Here is a 23722-nt window from a genome sequence, read left to right on the forward strand (position 1 = left end):
CTCAGTCATGTGCATTTGAGTGTTACCAATGAGCTGAGCAGTTATTTCATTACCAAACAAATCCCAGCAGGAGTTTCTCCCTAAATACCCACAACTTCCTAATGAGGAAGCATGGCCCATATCTATTTCCAGACCAACTCCAGCAGGCACTTGAGGCAAAGCCACTCCATGTTGGAGGCTGAGGTTAATTGCACGGACACATCCGGACTCTGCCTTTTGGCCTGGAGATAAACCTGGTGCAGGTTAGCTCCCTAGCAGAGATGGAGCACATGCTTCTGTGTTAAACAAGCAGTTAAATTGAGTAATAGCAATTAGAACTGCTCCTGCTAACCACAAAGCCCACCTGAACTGAGCGGTTGCCGTGACAGAAACCTTGAGCAAGTCTCTGCGGTCTAACGTTGCACAAACAGAGATCCCAAAGTCGTTTTGCAGGCAGCTCAGTGCATTTCCTGAGGTGATGCTGCAATATTTAGAAAGCAATACCTTGGTCCCTCACAGGGGGACACTAACAGTGAGGATCTGTTGAACTGTGCCTTGACTCTCCCCAAAACTGCAGACATCTCCTGATTGGCCCCAAGAAGAAGAGCAAGCATCATTCTCTGCCTCCAGAAGCCACGTAGAGCCACGCTCTGCTCCTCAGTCTTAATGCATTTGGGTGGCTGACGCTGATCCACAGGACTACTCCAACCCAGAGCCTCCTCTTTCGTGGTAATGGCCCAAACCTTCTCATTCTCTTCTACAGCCTCTCTTCTACAGCTCTGCCTTTCTGAAAAATGGCTGGAGATTTCAGATCTTCCATGGATATCTGCTTTACTCCATCATAACCGTAACCATGCAGCGACTCAGTCCATCAAGCATTAGTTTAGGCAAATATTGATTAGAGAGAAGAATGTTTGCTGGCTGCAGAAGGAGATTTAAGAGGAATTTTGTCTTGGAAATAGTTCTGGAAGTGAGCACAAAAGCGGTCACAGGCATTAGTTGATGGTTGGACTGGACTGGATGACCTTCGTGGTCTTTCCAGCCTTAGTGATTCCTTCTCTATTCTTGCTTTAGAAAGGTTTGGAAACGTGCTTTGTGTTGCCTCGTGTGAATATAGTAGGAACTGTCATGTTTTGGTTTCCGATTTAACCACTTCCACAAAGCAGATTGAGTTTATTGCAGTGCACTGCAACATGTCAAGCAACTTAATATAAACCTACTTAATTAACGTGGTAATTAAAAGGTGGATTTAAAATTGTGTTGTATTGTTCTTCCTGTGCCATGATCCTACAGATGGTCCAGGGAACCTTTAAGACAAAGTACACGATTATAAATGAACTCTATCCTATATGATTCTCAATGATAATTTCTATCCTTCTCTCCTCAGCTCACAGTGTCTGTAGGTGGGCAACACTTATTAACATCTTATTAACTTATTAACTTATTAACATCGTGTCGTTTCTCTGCAGTGACAGGATTTCCCAGTCTGCTTTCTGCCATGAGAATCCTTTGCCTTTTCATTGTGCTCCTCTTTGTGGCGGTTCATGGAGCTGCGGGTAAGGAATAAATGAAAACGTGAGGCTATCTACAAGCTGAATGATATTGGTGTCGTTCCTTGTCACTGGCTCATTCTTAAGCCACACAGTAAAAAAGAAATGGGGTCCCATGCTTTCCAAATACGCTTTGCTTCAGGACTTTGCACTTAGGTTGGGGAGGGTGAAGATCACACTGATAGCTTCTGCTCAGCCTCAAGTGACAGTAGGGGTGGTCCATGATGTATATTAGGAATAAGTTCTCATAAAGAGCAGTGCTGTAGTGGCACAGCTGCCCACGGAGGTGGTGGGGTCACCGTCTGTAGAGGTGCTGAAGAGCAATGGGGATGTGGCACTGAGGGACGTGGGCAGTGAGCATGGTGGGTCTGGAGTTGGACTTGGGGACCTTAGAGGTCTTTTCCAACCTGAATGATCCTATGATTCCATGAATAGAATGGTAAATGTCCTCCTGGTGGTTATGGATGGGCAAAGACTGGGATGGATTGAGGAAGAGAAGGGAGAAGTGGGAGAAACATCGTATCTGTTTGCCTCATCTTAATCTTTCTGATCTTCCACTTATGGCTGTAGATCTCCTCCTCCTAAAGGTTGCTTCATGACTCTGGGCACTGTTTTTATCTTGACATCAGTGTGTGGGAATTCACGAAAGATTTGAATCCCACATCGAAGCAAAAGTCCTCCTCTCCTCTCCTCTCCTCTCCTCTCCTCTCCTCTCCTCTCCTCTCCTCTCCTCTCCTCTCCTCTCCTCTCCTCTCCTCTCCTCTCCTCTCCTCTCCTCTCCTCTCCTCTCCTCTCCTCTCCTCTCCTCTCCTCTCCTCTCCTCTCCTCTCCTCTCCTCTCCTCTCCTCTCCTCTCCTCTCCTCTCCTCTCCTCATTTTTTCCCTTAATTTTTCTTTTCTTTGTTAATTGTGCAGGCTTTTCCCACTCTCCAAGACGTCACATCAAATGTGGATATCGTGGGACCTTCTGCACCCCTGGGAAATGCCCTAATGGGAACGCTTATCTGGGGCCGTGCCGTTCTGGGTATTCTTGCTGTAGATGGTAAGACTTGACTATGACTAAACTGACTTCCCAGATTTCAAGCTCTATATGGTGGGATTTTCCCCTTCAATTTAGGTGTGAAAACCCTGCACTGTTCTTTCCTTTGCATAGGTTATAGTGCGAGTAATTGCACAGGATCTCCAGAAGCCTGGGAATGAACTCTTCTTGCATTGTTGGATTCAGGGAACCATTGCACCACTCATTCTTTAAGCAAACATTTGCCATTCTTTTAATAAAAGCAATATCTGGGGAGATTGTATGGCAGCCATGTGTGTTTTTGTTATTAATTTCATTAGAAATAGTATTAATCTTCAGAAGCTTAAACAAGATAAGGATTCTGAGATCAGATTCGGGAATGTTTAGCTTGCCAAAATATTTTCCCCTTTCATGCTGCTGGTTGAATGGGTACAAGCATGTGTTCCACCCCAACCTGCTAGGAGCCACTGTCCTGATCACAGCTGGAGTCAGTCATCACTTCCATAGGGAGTATGAAAGTCTTTTCCAGTGTAATTCTTTGTTCTGAACCATTTGGGTCCAGAGATTTCAGACCTGGCAAGAAAAGTCATTATGGGATCTAAGGAGAACAAAAGCAGGCAGGTGATCTCATTTTAAGATTCAAAGCCCGGTTTTACTCTTGATTATTTTAGGCTATATAAATTTGCAGTATATCTGCAACATTCACATCAGCTGCAGGAACAACTCAGGCGGACAACTCAGGAACAACTCAGAGCAACCTGAATAGAGTAGGATTGAGTAGAACCACAGAACTGCAGAATCATTCACATTGAAAAAGACCACTGAAATCCCCAAGCCCAACCCCAGCCCACCCCCACCATGTCCACTGACCACATCCCTCAGTTCCACATATCCACGGCTCTTGAACACCTCCAGGGATGGTGACCCCACCACCTCCTTGGGCAGCCTGTTCAAATAGAGTAGAGTAGGTTAGACTGAAGTAGAGTAGGGTAAAGTGGAGTAGAAAAGAATGGAATGGAGTGGAATGGAGTGGAATGGAGTGGAATGGAGTGGAATGGAGTGGAATGGAGTGGAATGGAGTGGAATGGAGTAGAATAGAATAGAATAGAATAGAATAGAATAGAATAGAATAGAATAGAATAGAATAGAATAGAATAGAATAGAATAGAATAGAATAGAATAGAATAGAATAGAATAGAATAGAATAGAATAGAATAGAATAGAATAGAATAGAATAGAATAGAGAGCTGAGACCAAAGACCTTTTTGAAACATCTCCCTGGATGGAACCAGTCTTTCCTACGACACAAGGAGTTAATAAAGGATATGGACAAGCTTTGCTAGCTGCTCTGAGGTCATATATCTGGTAGTAAGGGGAACATCTATACCTTTCATTCTCCTACTGCCTGTGTGAAGCTCAGTGCTCATGTATGCTCAGCCAAAGGTGGGAGCAATGATGGTTGGCTTTTAAGGGAAACAACCCAAGGGCCTACACACAGAAAGCTGACCTGAAGCCCAGAGCCTGATGTTTGTCACAGAGCACTGGGCCTCCCTGCCAAGGGATATTTCTGCAAATGACTGAGTGCCAGCATGGAAACCACAGCATGCAAAGGGCAGGAAACCAGGCCAACGGCCACCTCGCAGGGATTCCCCTGGATAGAGACCTCAGGAAGCTGTCAAGTGGAACCAAAGCAGCAATTTGCAGTTTATGTCCTAAGATGTTTTGCACAACTCACGGCACTGTGAGCGTTTCTTTCACTAACCGGAATGGCACAAGATGTTTTGCACAAAGTCTGAGGGCTTTGTGCAAAAGAAGAAGAAGGCAGAGAAGATTCAACCCTGGGTATTTCAGGTTCAGCCCTGGAGCCATTCCGACATCTGTAGGCAGCAATATGCAGAATGTTATAGCATCAGACTCTTCTCTCTCGACCACAAACAGCTACATTTATAGCTGGAGAGCAGCTTGTAGAGCCAGCTTACATTGAAACAGAGGCTGTGATTCTCCCCCCCCCCCCCTCCCTGCTGGGCTGTAAGGTTTATTTCTGTAACTACCCAGTGAATGTGCATTATGATTGAGCAACACACACGGATAAGACGAGCCTGAATCTTGATTTAAAAAGTATACCGTCAACATTTTGCAAAGCCACAGCAAATTCTTATGCAAAATGGTGATGAAAGCTTGTCATTCATGGGGCTGAATGGAGATGTCATCCCGTGCAGCGTCTTCCCAGCAGCTCTCAAGTGAAGCATAGAGAGCATGCTTCGCTGGAGGAGAGGAACACAGAGCTCCTTTGTGTTGGGAGGGCGGGTTGCGTGCCAAGGCTAACGGATGGGGATGAAGTGTGTCCCAAGAAGCGTCCAGCAAACTGCAGCGACGTGTTTCTCTTTCACAAGGCAGGATGACACAAGACCCGGGGTTGAAGGCCTCAGAGAAAAGCGATTCCGTGTCATCTCTGACGGGGGAAGAAACAGGAAAAGGTGCTTTGGGAACAATTGGTGGCTTCAGGGATACTGCTTGCGTGGCAGGAGGGCTCCAGCTGGGATCAAAGTGCTGCTGCCAGCAAGAAAGGAACCTGCTCGATTTTTTCTTCTCCCCACAGCTGTGACCCTGTGGACATCTCCCAGCCATGAAGATCCTGCCTCTCCTCTTTGCTGTCCTCCTCCTGATGCTCCGGGGAGAACCAGGTGAGATATACGTACGCTGTGGGAAAGTGGTGAATGTTGATATTTTGTAGGGGATAATGGAGAGTTTGATGATGATAGGTCATAGAATCATAGAATGGCCTGGCTTGAAAAGGACCGAAATGGTCATCTAGTTTCAACCTCTCTGCTATATGCAGGGTTGCCAGCCACCAGACCATGCTGCCCAGAGCCACATCCAGCCTGGCCTTGAATGCTTTCAGGGATCCACAACCTCCTTGAGTTACTGTGCTATCCAATGGACTTCCATTGGAAAGTTTGCCTTGGCTGGTGGAAAAAGGGAAGAATAGGCATCCCAGGAGAGTGGGGGGAGCTTTCCACTTGTGTTCAGCAAGGAGACAGACAGGGTGCACCAATGTTGGCTGTGCAGGGGCAGAAGGCTGTGCTCACAGCTGGGCAGAACTGTGCTGAGTTGTTCTCTTTCTGCTCTCTGCAGGGCTGTCCCTTGCTCAGGGATCACGCCAGGACTGTGAGCGCCGTAGGGGCTTCTGCTCCCACAGCTCATGCCCTCCAGGGATCGGTCGCATTGGCCTCTGCTCCGAGAAAGTCTTCTGCTGTCGGAGGTAGGCTCAGCTCTGCCATGTGTGGGATGGCTGCTTTCTGTTGGGGTTGGAGGTGAGGTCCTTGGAGAAAGGGAATAACGCACAGCCCAATGGCATGCGGGCATCCCTGGGTCCCTGCTGCTGTATTATCCAAACTGGGAGGTGCTGCTGGGGATGCAGCAATCTGGTGTCCTCCAGAACCTTCCACCACTACTGCTGGCAGGTCAGCCACCCCCTGTAGAGAGCGTGGGGACTCTTCCCAGGCTTCCACCACCGCTGGGACTGTAGTTCAGAAACAGTCCCAAAGGGAAATGGGCATTTTAACTGAGGGCTCTGTGCTCATAGAGTTGGGATGAGCACTGCCACACCTTTCCTCCCACAGCCGATGGTATTCCTGACGGCCTCTGATGTCCCCTTACGCTGATCTCCACGCAGAGCATCGAAGCCACCACATACCTTTGCAGTGCCCCAGAGGCAACAATCATCACTGGGAGCGGTGGTGACCCTGGAAAATGAGACCTCAGCCCTGTGAGAACCCCTCTTTGCACAATACAAGGTGGCAGCTTGCATTAACACTATGGAGATGTCTGTCTGTCCTAAGGGAATGGTGTGTGTGCATGCGTCTCCTTTCTCTGTCTCATTCCTCCCTTGGGATGCAACACGACTGTTTTGGAACTGGTCATTTCCAGGGTTCCTGTAGCCCAAGAAAGCAAGAGTGAGAAAAAGGGATAAACAGGGACCTGGAAGTCCTTGTGACTGTTTCATATGTAGACCTTAGTGAAGTTGGGGGCTTGAATCTGGTGGATAACACTGCTGGGGTCTTCCCTCCCTGCACTAGGTCAGTGGGGAACATCATCTCCTTCCCTGCCCAAGCCAGTGAGAAGATCATGAATTCTAGATAGACACAGACCCACAAATACACGTGTATACACCACCCTAACCTTCCCTCCCTTCAAGTTGTCCCCAGGCCCCAGCACCAGACTGGATCTGCAAGGACCCTGGCTCAGGCTTTGCCTGGCAGAAAGAACAACTCCATACCCTTGTATCTAGGGGTCAGGGATGGGGGGTTGCTGTCAAGTCTCTGAGTTCAGTCGGTGCCTGAAGTTGTTCACCTGATCCCAAGCTGAATCAGGAGTCCTTGTGGAGCTGTTACACAAGACACAGGACTGTTCCAATGGAAGCTGGCAGGGCAGGGATCCTTCCAATGTTCCAGGGAGGGGAGCAGAGCAGAGTGGGGCTGGGAACATATCCAGCCTGGAGCATTGGGCACCTCCATGGCAAAGATCCAAATCCAAATCAGGATGCCTGCCGGATGTTGGAGATCCAGATCAGCAGGGGTGGAGATTCAGCACAAGAGATTCAGCTTAAAGCAGGTCCAGACTGTTGCTGTTGGAAGAATCCTGCTGTAGGTCTGTCTGGTACATGGCTCTAGGCCCTCAGCCTTCTACGTATCCCTTCATCTCTTCAGGATAAAACACCCCGCTGCATCCGGCCCTGCACTCTTGGAAGTCTCTTTCAAATCAAGTAGTCTGAGTTGAAGCCTACAAGGAGGCTGAAAAACGTTTGTAATTTTAGTTCCAAAAACAACTGGGGTGAGCTGTACACAAGGGATTCCTGCTGGGTGTCTTCGTGTTTGAACACCAAGGTGTTCATCAGGTAGGTACTTGCAGGGTTGCCTCCATCACTGCCTCTCTACTCAAGTTCCATCATCCCAGACTCCTCTAAATGACAGATTTTAAGATCTTCCCTGTCCTCTTACTCTTTCCTAGGACAGTGGGGCTGTATTCTTGTTACTAGCAGACTTGGGAACAATCTCGAGATGGGGGTAGAGAATAGAATAGAGTGGAGTGGAGTGGAGTGGAGTGGAGTGGAGTGGAGTGGAGTGGAGTGGAGTGGAGTGGAGTGGAGTGGAGTAGAGTAGAGTAGAGTAGAGTAGAGTAGAATAGAGTAGAATAGAATAGAATAGAATAGAATAGAATAGAATAGAATAGAATAGAATAGAATAGAATAGAATAGAATAGAATAGAATAGAATAGAATAGAATAGAATAGAATAATTTCAGTTGAATGGGACCTTCAAAGACCATCTAGCCCAAATGCCTGACCAGCTTGGGGCTACCCAAAAGTTAAAGCACATTGCTGAGCACATTATCCAAATGCCTCTTGAACACTGATGGGCATGAGGCATCAACCACCTCTCTGGGAAACCCGTTCCCATATTTGACTAACTCGTAAGTAAATAAGTATTTCCTAATGTCCCAAGATGAGCTGTAAGGTCCTTCCTGAAGCCTGAGTAAGCCGGAGTGATTGGTCAGGGTGTTTTCTCTTTTACAAAGAGATGGAGACCACTTGAAATGTTCCCAGTATCTGCATGGTAATGCACAAAAGCGTATCACCATGCCCAGGCTTCTAAGCTGTCTCTGTTCTGCCATGTCCTTGTTGCCTTTGTTCATCCACTCAGCAGCCTTGTGAAGACCTGCTCCAGGCATCAGCCATGAAGATCCTGTACCTGCTCATCCCCTTCTTCCTCTTGTTTCTCCAGGGTGCTGTAGGTGAGAGGGGAAGATGGGGTGAGGTATGAGTCCACATCAGTAGGGTCTTCCCTGTTCTGGGAAGAAATTGCCTTTGCTGGAACAAGGCAAGACTGGAAGGTAATGAAATAAATTCTGCGATTGCCCTTTCCAAGAGGTGCAGAAACTCCCCATAAATAGAAGCCTGGCTTGGTGTGCCTTGGGAGCAGTTCTGGCTGCAGGTTGCAATCCTGTGTCCAGCTGCTCCTCTGTGGGTGTCTCTGAATGAGCTCCCATTGTCAAGGCTGAGGCCTGGACAGCAGCCTAATATCATGGAATCATAATCTAACCATCCACCTACTGCCAATATTACCCACTAAACATGTTCCTAAGTATTACATCTATCCTATCATAAAACACCTCCAAGGACAGTGACCACCACATCCCTGGGCAACCTGTTTTAATGCATTACCACTCTTTCAGAGAAGAAATTCTTCCTAATATCTGACCTGAGCCTTTTCTGGGGCCATTCCCTCACTCTTCAGTGGGGCCTGTGCAGGGATGGGATAGAGCCCTAGGTGGCTTTTGACTCAGTGGGATGACTGAGACACAAAGCTGTCCCATTTTGACCAGTAGTGTCTTGTAGTGTTTTGACCAAAGAGTCTTGGCCCTGAGCTATGACCTCTTTGAGGGTTGGGTTTCCATCAGAGGCCCCTTGAACTCTGAGCTCAGTAGTGACAGGTATGTGAGGAGTGCCCCCACTTGCCAGCTCTGCTGGTTTAGGAAGAGGTGGACATGAAGCTGGGATGGACACACAGTTGGAGAGCCTGCACACCTCTGCTTGGACCAGACTCTGGCTGGTCTTTCCCATCTGCTCTCTTGGTTTCCCACACTGGTGTGAAAGAATCCTTCTATGTGAGACGCCTTGCTTTGGAAGACTCAAATATCAGTCACTTCCATCCATTTCTACAATATCTTCTCCCTGTATGACTTTCCACGTACCAGGAACTGCCATCTAGTGCAGAATAAGAGGAAGATTCTGTCGTGTTGGGAGCTGCCTCTTCCCACACATAGCTATTGGGAAACGTGCAATGTTTATTCCCTGCTGTGGAAGGTAAGATCTGGATTTCTGGCTGAGGAAAGGGACCCTCCTTTGTCTATTGAAACAGCTGTCATACATCTCTCTCTTGTCAACTTCTAGCAGACAGTATCTGGGATATGGTTGGACTAGATGATCCTAGAAGTCTTTTCCAACCTGTTTCTATGATAAATGCTCCACAAGAGGCCCAGGAACAGAAAAGCCTTTGTGGGTTTAGAAGAGGCCTGTGTGAGGCTGAAGGAACCCCATGCTCAGCCAGCAGCCCTCCATTCCCTTTAGAGGCCCACCCAACATTTGCAGGGGGATCTCCCAGGATGGTCAGGCATGTTGTTGTGTTATTGATTTTGCTGCAAAGACCTGGACTCAGGGCAAGCATCACTAATCAGAGCATGAGCAGTAAGGTATGGAGTTACCCTTTGAACACTGACAGGGGAGGTTTAGGTTGGATCTTAGGAAGAAGTTTTTCACCCAGAGGGTGGTGACGCACTGGAACAGGTTGCCCAAGGAGGCTGTGGATGCCCCATCCCTGCAGGCATTCAAGGCCAGGCTGGATGTGGCTCTGGGCAGCCTGGGCTGCTGGTTGGTGACCCTGCACATAGCAGGGGGTTGGAACTGGATGGTCATTGTGGTCCTTTTCAACCCAGTGCTCAGTTCACATTTCCATGGGTGTCAAGGAGCTACCGTTCTACTCAGTGGGAAAGAAGTCCTCATGCATGCCATGGAGGTGATGTTTGTGCCCAAGTGGACCAGGACAGTGCTCCAACATGAGGACCAGACTGCGTGTTTGCTTGTCCATGTGTGTATGCACTCTGACACCTGGGAACAAAATAATGGTGATCTCCACTGATGTGAGGTGGCAAGGAAAACTGCTTGTCTTGGTATTCACCTGGTCTAGCCACTCTAAGCAAGAAGGCTGAAAGTAAAAACAACCATATGAAAGAGTGCATCAGCCAGGTGACAGAGGCTGGTTGTCTCCGTTCATTCCTCCTGTTTCCCTTTCCCCTACACATCCTCCATAAACTTACACGTCTCTGAAGTTCCTACCTCCCAGGTTCACATCTTAGCAGCTGCAAGGTTCGCTGCCCTCTCCAGAAGTGCCACCTGCAACTCACTAGCCCACTAATTCATGTGACTGGAATGTCTGTTTATGGCAATTGCTTCCCAAGTCCTCAAGCCCTGCAGGAATAAAAATCACACACTCTCACCTATAAGTTAGTTTGACTGACCAGGTTTGGTTCCCATCCCTAGAAATATGCCTCTGCTGTTAAGACCAATGTTATCCTGGATCAGGTTTGACAAGGTATTGCCTACACACCAAGGGAGGTGGCTCAGTGCCTGGAGTGCCAGGTCCAGTTCTGAGCTCCCAGTACAGGAGAGACCTGAACACACTGCAGAGAGCCCTACATGGGGATCCCAAGGTGCTGCAGGGCCTGGAGCAGCACTGTTGGGAGGTGAGACTGGGACTGCTTAGCCTGGAGCAGGAGGGGAGATCCAACTGCGGTTATTAAGACCTGCAGGAGATGCAAGGGGATGGAGCCGTGCTCCACAGTGCCTGGGGCAGCACAAGGGTACAGGGCACAGCCCAGAGACCAGGAGCTGCCATCAGCAGTACCGCTGTGCTGGGTGAGTGCCAGAGCCCTGGCACAGGGAGCAGAGAGCGGTGGGGGCTGCTCCCTGGGGATCCCCAAAGGTCACCTGGATGTGGTGCTGAGCACTCTGCTCTGGGTGTCTCTGCTTGAGCAATCTGAGACTGGATAGTCTCCAGAGGTTCCTTCCAACATTAAGCAAGCTGCTTCCCTTTTTCACTATCCCTTGTTGCATTGGCCAAGTGCCTGTAGGAGGTCTGACGCTCTCCCTCTATGTACTTTTACTGTTGTCTTTACCACTGTGACTTGAATGGGTTGGTAGAGGATGCAGATGGGTTGGGTTGGCTGGTTTTCTGACCTTAAAACGTATCTCCATTTGGCTAGACAGAAACTTCTCACCTTTGTCATGTCAGCCACATGACTATCTTGTCCCAGGTGAAGGTGTTCTTGCAGTGTCTAAAGGTGAGAAGACTTTCAATGTCCTGCGTGTTATTGCATATCTCTTCTAAAACGACTGTTTAATCAGACAGGAGGAGGCAAGCAAATATTCTCTTTTATTTTGGGACCAGGTTGCTGTTTGCTGTCCACACCAACCAAATGCACATCCCCCAAACTTTCCAGCACACCACCGCAGCTATTGTGCTTGCTGTGAGCCGGTGTCACAAGATGTGTTGCATGAGAGTAACTATGACTATTGCAACAGCACCAGCGAGCAACTCAGCCTCTCCCACTGCAGCCAACAGCAATGAGGAGCAGCTGCTCCATCCCTGTGCATATGGGTCACTTTCTGATTGGCCAACGGGAGAGATGGCAGCCAGAACAAGCCCATCTCCCAGGCAATATAAAACTAGGGGGTGTGGGGCAATACAGTATTCCCTGATCCTAACCCAGCTGGATGCACGCTGTTCTTGGCGGGGTTCTTACTGCCTTGCTGTGCTCTGAGAAACTCAGGTGAGTAACTTGGTGCTCTCTTCCAGGAAAGCTGCCCATTCAGCCCTCCAGTATAAACCTACCATCCTGCAGCCAACTGCATTGCTAACTATTGGATGTGTCTGTGAATAGAAACAAGAACTAGAGGAGGCTGAGAACACTCATGTTAGTGCTGGAGCCCAGAACATGTGGAAGCCACAGACAGGGTTTCCAATTTGCAGGAGAGACTGAAAGATACCTCAGTGCTTGAGGAGACACCTAATCATAGAACCATAGAATGGCCTGGGTTGAAAAGGACCACAGTGACCATGTGGTTTCAACCCCCTGCTATGTGCAGAGTCACCAACCAGCAGCCCAGGCTGCCCAGAGCCACATCCAGCCTGGCCTTGAATGCCTGCAGGGATGGGGCATCCACAGCCTCCTTGGGCAACCTGTTCCAGCCTAAGATCTTCTGTTCTAGGGTAACAGGGGTTGTTCCCTCTTTTGAGGCAATAGAATATTATTGACACTCATATAACTGCTGGAATTTCATTGGCTGATGACACAAGCATCTCCTGATGTGTAAACTCTGCTCTGACATTTGATTAAGTAGAGACAGAGGAGAGAAAACAAATAATACATCGATGTTACTGCTGATATGTTGTCTGTGCTAGAAGGCGGATCTTGTGTTGCTTTGGTTTCTCCCCTCTGCAGCCCTGTGACAACCCAGGACAGGCGCAAACCATGCGGATCATGTACCTGCTCTTCCCCTTCATCCTCCTTCTGGCTCAGGGTGCTGCAGGTGAGGTGTGAGCTCTGTGGGGTTCTCCATATCCCAGGAAGTGGCTTGTCAGGGATGGGTAATGATTAGGAGGCTTTGATTAGTTGTTTCAGGAGGGAGGGAAGATTTAGGCTGAATGTCAGGGGGAAGTTCTTGACTATGAGAGTGGTGAGGTGCTGGAACAGCTGCCCAGAGAGGCTGTGGATACCCCGTCCATCCCTGGAGGTGTTCAAGGCTTGGATGGGGCCCTGGGCAGCCTGGGCTGGTATTCAATGGGAGGTTGGTGGCCGTGTGTGTGGGAGGGGGTGTTGGAGCTTTGTGATCCTTGAGGTCCATTCCAACCTGGTCTATTCTATGATTCTGTGGTTCAGATGAGTGGCTGGGCTTTTGATTTTGATGCTTTGTGCACATGTTAGGCTGAGATCCGTGGGTCAGCCACTCTAGAAGCACATGCAGTTTTTACAGGTATCCCACACTCATTTTCTTTTGCTCTGTGCAGGATCCTCCCAGACTCTAGGAAAAAGGGAACAGTGTTTACAACGGAGTGGCTTCTGTTCATTTCTGAAGTGCCCTTCCTTCACTCTCATCAGTGGGACATGCTCAAGATTTCACGTTTGCTGCAAAAGGTAAGCTTGGGGATTAGGGATGAAATTGGACCTGCTACTGTGATGGCAGAAATAGCTGTTGTGTTTGATCCCCAAGCCCAGCTACTGGCCTTTGGGCTATATATGATCCAGGGCTGGGGCATGGGGAGGAATGGAGAAGGTGCTAAGATCTGTCCACTAAGGGAGTTGGAGGAACCCCAGATCAGATATCGACCTCCCCATTGCCTTTGGTTACACAGGGCTGCCTGGCCTGTTGGTTCCATGAATACTTCCCCAGGTTGGTTTGGACTGGAGGCTCTCCCCTGGGTAGTGTGAGGCACAGAACACAAAACCTTGGAAACCAAGCTGAAACCAAGCTGTCCGCTATGCAGGTTGGCTAATATCTGCATTGCGTTTAGTGTCAATGTGTTGTTATCCAGGAGGAGTGATACACACTGAGAGACAGAAAAAGAAGGAAAAGCAGGTGACTTCACAGAGTGTTTTCTTTCTGCAGAATATGGAGATGAAGAGCCGGACATCCCAAGCAGGACATCACCCTGGCTTCTCGCTCATGCAAACATCCCCTGCTGACTTCTCCCCTTCCCACCTCTGCAGTCTTCCATGGTGTGACCGTGATAGTAGAAGCTGGAGACATCCCACCGTGGGCCTGCAGTTGTTTGGCCAGATGCTGCTTTTCCCTGCTGAATAAAGGCACGCAGTTTGGCATTGCAGCTGGTGGGAAGTGTGAGTGTGTCCTTGTGCCAGTGGGTGCCCAGGGATGCTCTTCCCTCTCAGCACTGGGGCAGCAGGGACAGAGCTGCCCACCTTGATCCATCCTGGTGGTACCACCACAAAGTTTGATGGGCCTTCCATCTCCCTCATCAGCTGCCAGTCCCACAGCACCCACCCACCCTTCTCCTGGCCTCGCATGCCTGATGGAGGGGCCTGATCCCTTAGACAGCCCACAAGGAGACCTGTGTATTTCTTGGAAAAGAATAGTTCCACCAGTTTGCCTTTCCAGCTCCCTTTTAATGTGAAATCTCCAATGAGACCCATGTACCTTGACCCAGAAACATGTAGGAATTAAAGCAGGATGTCTCTACCTCTCTGCCTGACTAAACTAATTGGGATTGCACTGCTGGGATTCTCCATCATTAAGCAACGACTTCAACCTTTCAGCAAAGGCAGCCCTCAGCCCTGTATAGTTAAATGCATGTGTGTGCATCCATTTGTTCAAATATCTCAGCAATTTGTTACTGAAGCCTTCCCTTTCCTATTAAATAAGTCACTGCTGGTTTTCTTTCTCTGGCTTCCCCTCCTCTGACTTCCCAGTTGGGTGTGCAGCCCTTCCCATGGCCCTGGGGCTGATGCCCGCATTTGCTTCCAGCTGGGTATCCCTGCTGGAGTCAAAGAAATCCCATTTCCTCTGACATCAGTCCCAGTGGGAAGGTTCTAGGAGTGTTTAAGAAGGGAACGATGTCTGAGTGAAGGTCAACTCATCCTATTTAAGGGCTATATTAGGTTCCATGCTGTCTGAATTTGGCATGACAGTCCCTGCCACCACACCTGCCCAACTTCCCTGTGGTCCTCCTCTACACGGGATGGCAACTCCCCTAGGTCCTCACCCTGCTCTTCAGCCTGGGTCACCCTTATTTCCAGCAGGTCCAAGCTGTGCCAACTGCTGCTCTAACACTGGACAGCCCCAGTACTGCCACCAGGATCCCTGTGAAACATAATGGGAAATTAAACAAAAAACAGGAAGGGAATTTCCAGATAGGAAATCACGTCACAGAAGATTAGAAGTAGGATGGGACACCTGAGTATAAGCTTGTTCCCAGAGAAGAAATGCAAACAGGCTTAGGATATAAAAACGTTGTGATTTTCTACCCAGACAGAGCTGTTACCCTCAGTCCATGCATATCATCATAGAATCATTCAGATTGGAAAAGGCCTCTAAGATCCCCAAGCCCAGTCCCAGACCACCCCACCATGCCCATTGTCCACCTCCCTCAGAGCTCCACATCTCCACCTCAGACCCCTCCAAGGATGATGATCCCACCACCTCCCTGGGCAGCTGAGCCACTGCATCACTGCTCTTTATGAGAATAAATACTTCCCAATACCCTAATATACAACAGACACCAGTATAGATGATGTGCAGTGACAATTTATTCAAGAGGAAGAAAGGCAGTGCGGAAGATATTCGTATTTACTCTACAACACAAAACATACTGCATTAAACACGAGAAGGGTCTTCTTGCTGCTGAGGCTTTGCTGTAGAATGAAGGGGATCCAAAGCAGGTTCCTGGATGACATTTTCAAAGCTCTTGGATGGACTCCTGAAGTTTTTATACATTCCATGGCCTGCACAAAGAGAAAAAACCCAACTGATTATTTTTGCATTTACATTCCTTCTCTACTCACTCTTAACCCATGCATGTCTTCCTCTTGGTTTATATACATCTCAAAATACCTAATGTCACGTGCAAGGCGGATTGGGACAGCCTTGTGCAGTCTTATCTGATTGGGAAGAGTGCTTTTCTATCACTGTGAAAAACAGGGAACTGAGCTGGTATCCCATGGTGTTGGGGGGGTGCATTTGATCCCAGTGGCACCAGGTTTTCTTTTGATGCAGTTTCACTTTTTGCACACACTCAACTGCACTCAGGTCTGTGTTCACCCTGCAGTACAACGCTATTGTTCCCCATGCACCCTAACAGCCCAGTTCTGAAAACATGAAACCCTGATGTTTTGCTCTGGAAGAGGAGCTACAAGGGGTCAAAGAGCTGGGACTGTGCATGGCTGGCATCTTTGGCCGTACTTTACCCTTTGTGTCTGGGCACATCATGGCACACATCTCAGCAGCACGTCTCAGGAGAAAGACAACTGTAAAGCTCTGCTAGCAAATCACACCAGGCTGCCCTCGTAATATGTTGTTTCCTTCATAAATCCAGACTGAGCATTCAGCAAAATGCATTTGTCTACTCACGTGATGGATGAACATCAGGGAATGTCAAACTTACCATTTGCAGCAGGAACGGAATCCAAAGCAGTTTCCAACTTTGATTAGATGACTGGGACACCCTCCAAAGTGGCAGGACCCTCTCTTACAGAACAACATGTCCCTCCGTGGTGAAGACAACCCTGCAACAACAGCAACAAAGTTCCCTCTGATTCTGTAAGGCAAGGCGAGTGCAACCCCATTCAATGCTCTGCAGGTTTGGCCATGTTGAAAGATGAGCTCACGAAGCAGGTTTGCAAACCCTTCCCCATAACCCACTTGTTATCCTCCCCGCACATATCCAAGCATTCCGGTGGTAGCACCAGCACCTTTTAACTCCTCTTTCATCTTACCTGGAGAAACCTGGAGTGCCAGGAAGAGGAGAGAGAAAAGCAGGTAAAGAATCCTCATGGCTTCAGATCTACTGGGAAAAGGAAGAAGAAATATGCGTGACAGACAGTCCCTAGAATCTATGGTCCTCTGAGCCATACAGACAAAATGGCATTTATATTACATCTTCTTCAAGCTCAGAAATACCTCCTTGACCTCATGGATGCAGTGCGGGCATTTCTGGGGAAAAGAAAGCAAGGAGCAGCATGGGATATAAACACGTATCTTAGGATTTGTGTTTATTAAACTGTTTTAATTCAGATATCCTCCCACGCTTTGCAAATACCTCTTGGTCGAAACGTAGGTATCACCTTGTGCCTGGTTGAATGTTTTATCTAATTGATAAACCCTGCTGAGCACAACGAGGCAGTTCTACATATCAGGCTTATAAATGACAGAAAGATGCGTTTCTTTTGCAATGCTGAAACTTAGCAAAAGCAATTTGCTCATAATCTTCAGCTTTAGTCTACAGATGATCAATCAGGAATGGAAACTCCAGACTCCAAAAACAACCAAATCTGTTCCCAGCTGACAAGATACATCTGAAAAGCAATCCTGTAATAAAGCCATAGAAAGAGTCAACGACTGACCCAACTAAAGTAAGCAGAGTGTGTTAAGATGTCCCAGCTGAGTTTATGGATAGAAAGGAAATGATTATATATATTATGTACATATACATGTATGTATATGTATATATATGTATTTTTTTTCAAAGACACAGAAGACATTAAAAGAAGGACTGAAAAGAACTGAGAAGTTACCGGATATTAGATGAGCCCAAAAGCCAAACAAGAACACTTCTTGGTCCCTTCCCTCCAGACGGCTTTGACTGTGGGACTGAGACCCTCTTTTATAGCATACTTGCTGTGGGTAGTGATACTTGCTTTCCCTTTCCAGTAAGCCCACATCAAGCCAATCAAAAAGTGACCCATCTTTTTGGTGAGTTCTAACCCAACCAGAATGAAGTTTCTTCTCACTTCCCAGTCAAAAAGCAGTGTTGGTCTCTGAACCTACAAAGACTTTCTACTGGAAAATCCCAGGTTCTTCACGCAATACCTCTTGTGACACACCAGTTTGTGTAAGGTACGTTAAACCACTGTGGTCTGGGCCGCATATTGGGACAGAAGTTGAACTGTTCCTGGGTAGGAGCAATTGAATCCATTGCAATATACACGTTGCATTTTGTGCCTCTTTGTTTTCCCAATCCGTTTCTTTTCTGTTCAATAAATAGAAGAACACAGAGTGGACACAGGAAATTAAAATAAAAGGCCATTAGATTCATAAAATCAGAGAATTTTTAAAGTTGGAAAAGGCCACTAAGATCATCTAGACCAACCACCAGGCCACTGGCTAAGTGCCGAGTCCATCAGCTTAGCATCCAGAAAGGACGCTTGGAGAAAAGACACTTGAAAGGGAGTTTAATTGCTGCTCATAAATATCTAATGGTCATGGTAAAGAAGATGGAGGCACACTCATCTGAGGTTCACAGAGGAAGGATGAGAGGTATCAGGCACAAAGTATAACTGAGGTTCCAATTTGGTATAAGGTAAAAACCTCTTACAGTCATGGTTGTCAAATACTTAAATGGGTTCTCAGTGCATTTATAGGATCTTGTTACTTGTAGACAATTCAAACTCAAAATCCATAAGCCATACAGTATATCTTTGAAACTGGCCCTATTTTCAGGGCACAGCTGCAGTTGCAAACAACCATTCAAACTCACTTTGTATTATGGAACTATTTGGAACCAAAATCCAATCCAAACTCAATCTGCAAATCCATACAGTGAAAATCTGAGGAACATAGCCACAATCTCGGAGATCTGTGAGTCCACTCCAATCTTCCCTTTCACCAAGTCCCTTGCTGACTTTGGCATGCCCAGTAACTACCCAAAGACACCAAGTATTTTTTTTCCATATCCTATTTTACATTATCACAGAAGCACAGAATTACCAAGGTTGGAAAAGACCTACAAGACCATCCAGCCCAACCATCCACCCATCACCAATAGTTCTCACTAGACCATGTCCTTCATCACAACGTCCAAACATTCCTTGAACACCTCCAGGGTCAGTGACTCCACCACCTCCCTGGGCAGCCCATTCCACTGCCTGACCACTCTTTTAGAGAAGTATTTTTCAGTATAAAAGAAGTGATAGATGGATTTCTGGTGAATCCATGAACTTCTGACCACAGTTTAGAAAAATGGAGGGAAACAAAGTGACATAAGATGCAGTTGCCTCACAGTTTGCCAAGAGTTTGTGGTTAGCTTGCCAACTGCTATTATTACTCAATCTGATTCCCCAAGGAAACACAGATGCGCTGTTGACTTTCACCATGTCCAAGGTCCTACATCCAACTAACGCCAAGGAACTAGCTTTAATGCTGGGCAGTCTTGACACTGATAATTACAGATTCTACATGGTCATTCCCACTGTTACAACTGAAATACCTGTGCCAGGAGGATGGAGAAGAAGAGATTTCTAATAGGTTTTTTGGGGGGGTGAAAAAAAATGGCCAGTATTAAAAAGGACCTGTGCAATGTAACTCCTGCTCAAAATGTTACTACATGGAATACCTGTCTGCTGCCTCACCCCTCACCTCCAGAAGACAGTTTGTCCATTGCAATGAACAGCAGTGATGGTTGGTGGCCCAGAAAACCATAGATTGCTTCTCAGTTGTGTGATAATGTAACCCCTTAAGCCATTTCATGTGTATTGGACTAAATTCGAGCCATAAGGCATAACCGATGAGGTGTTTTGATGCTGCCATGGACTGTGCATTAGAGAAATTCAGATTGCTCCAGATAAGTTACAAAAGCTGTTACCAGCTGTTGTATTGTCAAAGTAGATCCACCAAATGGAGGATAGTCTGTGCTCAGATCACTTTCCATATTCATAAGTTCATCAGTAAGGGATATACTGCATTTTAGCTTACAGATAAAGCCTTGAGCTGACTACCAACCATCTCAATCAGTGCTAAATACATACACGGTCATATACTTTGAACAGTACACAAAAGCTACCTAACCAAGCTGGTGACTTTGTCACGTAGTTTTCTTGAGTAACCAGAGAGGAATCATAACGTGAGTTTAAAACTCCCGTGGACAGATCACCTTCCTTCTTGTCTTTGATTTCAGAGATAAATGGATCAGACTGGAACAAAGTCCATCCCTTTGGTGTTACCGGGCAGCAGTAATGACCCTGCTGTGAGAATGTGTTTGCTGGTCTCCTCTTTCCCTCCTTGTGCCTTATTTCTAGTTTGGGCCACTACCAGGGCTCTAAATTCATGTAAAGTGCTGCTGGTTTTCATTCTCATGAGGTCCCCTCAGGTGTGAAATGTCTGGAATGCTTTCAGGGCTATTAAAGGAAGGATGTGGAGTTACCTTCAGCATTTTCTACGCTTCTAGGCAATGATGATAGGGAAAAAGAGGCAGAAAGTATGGAATCTGTCTGACATCTCATTGCAAAAATACCATAGTATGAAAGTACCTTCAAAAATCGGCCTAGAAACTATCAGAATGTGTTCTTGTTTGACACTCTCACCCATCATTGAGAGAACCCTGACAAAGATACCATGGTCAATGCACGAGTATCACAACAAAGGAGCCAATGTGGAGCAGAGGGAAAATGACCTCCCTGTTTCCAGGGAGTGGGGCAAGACACGAGAGATGAGATCATAGAACCAAAGAACAAGCTTTTAGGTTGTAAGTAACATCATCCACTATCCACCATATTTGAAACGTCATGGCAGTCTGGTGAAATACACACTGGTTGGAAAAGGAGAAACATAACTTGCACCTAAGCCAGAGGGGTAGAAACTAGATGTCTAACTATTTTGTCTAAATCCACCCTCTTCCAGTTTATAGCCATTTACCCTCAACCTACCTCTACCTGCCCTTCCAAAAAGTCCCTCCCCAGCTTTCTGTAGGCCCCGTTCAGCTCATGGAAAGTCACTATAAAGTCTCCCTGGTGCCTTTTTCTCACAAACCTGACACCATTTCCTTGTGTCCTATCACTCATCACCTGAGAAAAGAGACCTACCTCCACCTCACTACAACCTCCCATCAGGCAGTTGTAGAGAACCATGAGGTCTCAGCCTGTATTTCGGCAGAAGGCTTAGCTGTATAAGCCACCTGCCCACCGCTGTGTTACTGCCTGTGCTGCAAGAAGTGCAAGGAAAAATGCCCAAATTCCCCAACAAACACTGCCAAAGCACAACCATAGGAATGCCAGTGTTAGTCATTTTATTGAAGCAAGGAAAGAAATATTTTCCATGGTGCTGGTATCTGCTTCAGAGCAAGGGAAGTACTGAAAGCCGTTCTGGTTTTCTTTGCAGGAGGAGGATGTGGTGCCAGCAGGTTGCATTGAGCAGGAGTGCCAGAGAGGCCATTTGGTGAATGCAGGAAGGATTTCGCAGAAGAAGCCAGTGAGTCATCAGGTCCAATTCCTCCTGCATGATAGAAATAGAGCCTTTACTTGCCCACCAGTGGGTATTCTGTGGTGTAACTCATTTGGGTCAGGGTTTATCTGCTGCATTTCATGGCACTGCAACAGAGGCTGCTACAACACATGGGATGTGAACAACCTCTGAAAACCATTTGTGCTAGCAGGGCTGTTATTGGAGAAGTGACACGTGGTGTCAGCAGCTGTGCCTCTCAGCTCTCAGCCATTGCTATGGGGATGCCTTGCACTTCCACATACCTTGCACAGCAAGAGCTTCTTAAACCACATGATCCGATGGGGTAATATGGCCACTGACACTGCCCAAAGATGCAGGTTCCCTTTCGAAGTCGACAACCATGAGCTGTGATAGGAGAGTAAGGCTGTCCTGCACAGTGAACAACAACAGAAACAGAAAAAATAATTGACAGTGCAAGGGACCAAAAGTGGATGCACATTCTCTGTCCTCTCTAATTCCTCTCCCCTAATCAGAGTCAGAAGGACCCCCACTGCTCTCTGCTCCCTGTGCCAAGGCTCCAGCATTGCCAAGCACAACGGTGATGCTGATGGCAGCTACTGGTCTCCAGGCTGTGCCCTGTGCCCCTGGGCTGCCCCGAGCTCCATGGAGCAGAGCCCTGCCCCCTTGCAGCTCCTGTGGAGGTCTATGGTTGTGATGGGACCCCCTGAGCTTCCCCTGCTCTGAACCAAGCAGCCCCAGCTCTCACAGCCTCTCCACCCAGCACAGCTGCTCCAGGTCCTGATGTACCTTGGAGACCCTGTGCTGGGCTCTCACCAGAGAGTCAAGGACTCTCCTGTGATGGGGGTCTCAGAACTGGGCCCAGCACTCCAGGTGAGGCCTTAGCGGAGTTCAATACAAGGAAAAGATCACTTCTCCAGAGTTGCTGCTGAGGCTTTGCCCACTGCAGCCAAGATAACTGCTAGCTCTCTTTGCAGTAAGGGCACATTGCTCACTTGTGCCCAACTTGCTGCTGCCCACAAGGACCCCCAGCTTCTTTCCTGCAGAGCCACTTCCAGCTGGTTTCCCACAGCACTTCTTGGTGCCGGGATTGCCCTTCCCCATGTGCAGGACTCTGCACTCCCCCTTATTGAATTGAATGAGGTTCCTGCCAGCCCTTTTTCCAGCCTGCCCAATCCCATCTTACCAGCAACGCCCTGGAGCACCACAAAGAGGACAGCCAGCAGCAGGTAAAGGATCCTCATGGCCACAGCTGGGATGTGAAATCCTTATCTGCAATGGACAGACACAACAAGACCAAAAGTCATGGAATGCTTGTCTCCCAACTGAGATGAGCAACAGCTTATAACGTGCCCCAAATGACCCACGCCAAATCTTATACAATACAGTGAACTTAAATGAGGTTGCAGATAGTCAAACCATCCCTGAATGTATCTCCAGGCAACCAGGCCCAATCATCTCCTCTTTGACCCAATGCCCCGAATGGTCCAAACCCAAATCTGATGTGATACAATGAACTCAAGTTGCAGATATACAAAATCATCCCTGAATGCATCTGCAGGCAACCAGGCCTCACCATCTGCTCTCTGATGCTCCAAGACTTTTGAGACTAGGAATTCCCTCAGTTCCTTTCAACCCAGTCCTACCAGCGTCCGATCTTTGATTAATGCTGTGAGTACTGGCCTTCTTGCACTGAGAACTTTTATTCCACACCCATAAAGTACAGGCCGCGTTACTTTGAAACCAACACCAACCCATGAATATCAATAAAACGATGAGCTCAAGCTGAAGGTAACTGAAATTTAGGCAAGGTATGGAGGAAGAAACGGTGGTTGGTGGACCAAGTGCTGTCCATTTGCCTGCCTGCCTCTGTAGGAGGCTGGACAGTTCTCAACCACTGGAGACTTCTGTGTCTCCAATGCCCATGGACTGAAGAGGAATGAAAGCAAAAGAAGTGGATAAAGGGAAGAAGCAGAGGGCACCTGTCCAGAAGCAGGCACAGGACGGATTACCTGCTGAGGAGGTGGAGGATCACTGCTGCCTTCTGCCTCTCCAGCACGTTCACCAGCCCCAAATACATCCATTTATGTGAAGTTTGGGGGTTCTGACCCAGCAGTCACGGGCCAATGAAAGAAGACTTTTGCCTCCCAATTGGTTCTGCATTTTGGTGCCTTCCAATGAGGCTGCACTTTGGGACGGCTTTGACCACAGATCCCTGGGTCTTGGTGCAATCCATCTTAGAGCATTCCTCTTTCTGTGAGAGATGTTAGGCCACAGGGCTGTGTGAAATACCTGGCAACAGGCACATGCTGCTGCTTAGCTCCTACTTCTGTCTTCACTATGAAGGTTTGCTGTCAGGCTTGTGACAGCAGCTAGGCTACCATTTGCCTGCGTAATGTTTTGTCCATCTTCTCTTGATGCAGCCCAGGATACGGTTGGTCCATGAGCAAGCGCTCATTGCTGGTGCATGCTGAATTTTTCATCAGTCAACACTCCCAAATCCTTCTCCTCAGGGCTGCTCTCAAGCCATTCTCTGCCCAACCTGTGTCTGTGTTTGGGATTGCCCTGACCCAGGTGCGGGACTTTTCCCTTGGTGTTGTTGAACCTCCTGAGGTTGGCATGGACCCTCCTCTCAAGCCCGTGCAACTCCCTCTGGA

General features: G+C 47.7%; 3 protein-coding genes across 3 annotated transcripts; all 3 read left to right on the plus strand.

The window, feature by feature from the left end:
- Positions 1-1477: 1477 nt before the first annotated feature.
- LOC140249408 (gallinacin-4-like) lies at positions 1478-2574 on the plus strand. Its single transcript, XM_072330936.1, has 2 exons — positions 1478-1535; positions 2444-2574. The coding sequence occupies exons 1-2, from the start codon at positions 1478-1480 to the stop codon at positions 2572-2574; spliced, it is 189 nt and encodes a 62-aa protein (XP_072187037.1).
- Positions 2575-4871: 2297 nt separating this feature from the next.
- LOC140250043 (gallinacin-5-like) lies at positions 4872-5812 on the plus strand. Its single transcript, XM_072332420.1, has 3 exons — positions 4872-5023; positions 5146-5230; positions 5682-5812. Exons 2-3 carry the CDS (start codon positions 5173-5175, stop codon positions 5810-5812), a joined length of 189 nt encoding a protein of 62 aa, XP_072188521.1. The 5' UTR covers positions 4872-5023; positions 5146-5172.
- Positions 5813-6183: 371 nt separating this feature from the next.
- Positions 6184-13301, plus strand: LOC140250042 (antimicrobial peptide THP1-like). Its single transcript, XM_072332419.1, has 3 exons — positions 6184-6343; positions 12605-12692; positions 13171-13301. The coding sequence occupies exons 2-3, from the start codon at positions 12635-12637 to the stop codon at positions 13299-13301; spliced, it is 189 nt and encodes a 62-aa protein (XP_072188520.1). The 5' UTR covers positions 6184-6343; positions 12605-12634.
- The last annotated feature ends 10421 nt before the right edge of the window (positions 13302-23722 follow it).

This window comes from Excalfactoria chinensis, chromosome 3, assembly GCF_039878825.1.
Source record: "Excalfactoria chinensis isolate bCotChi1 chromosome 3, bCotChi1.hap2, whole genome shotgun sequence".
In the NCBI taxonomy this organism is placed as follows: Eukaryota; Metazoa; Chordata; class Aves; order Galliformes; family Phasianidae; genus Excalfactoria; species Excalfactoria chinensis.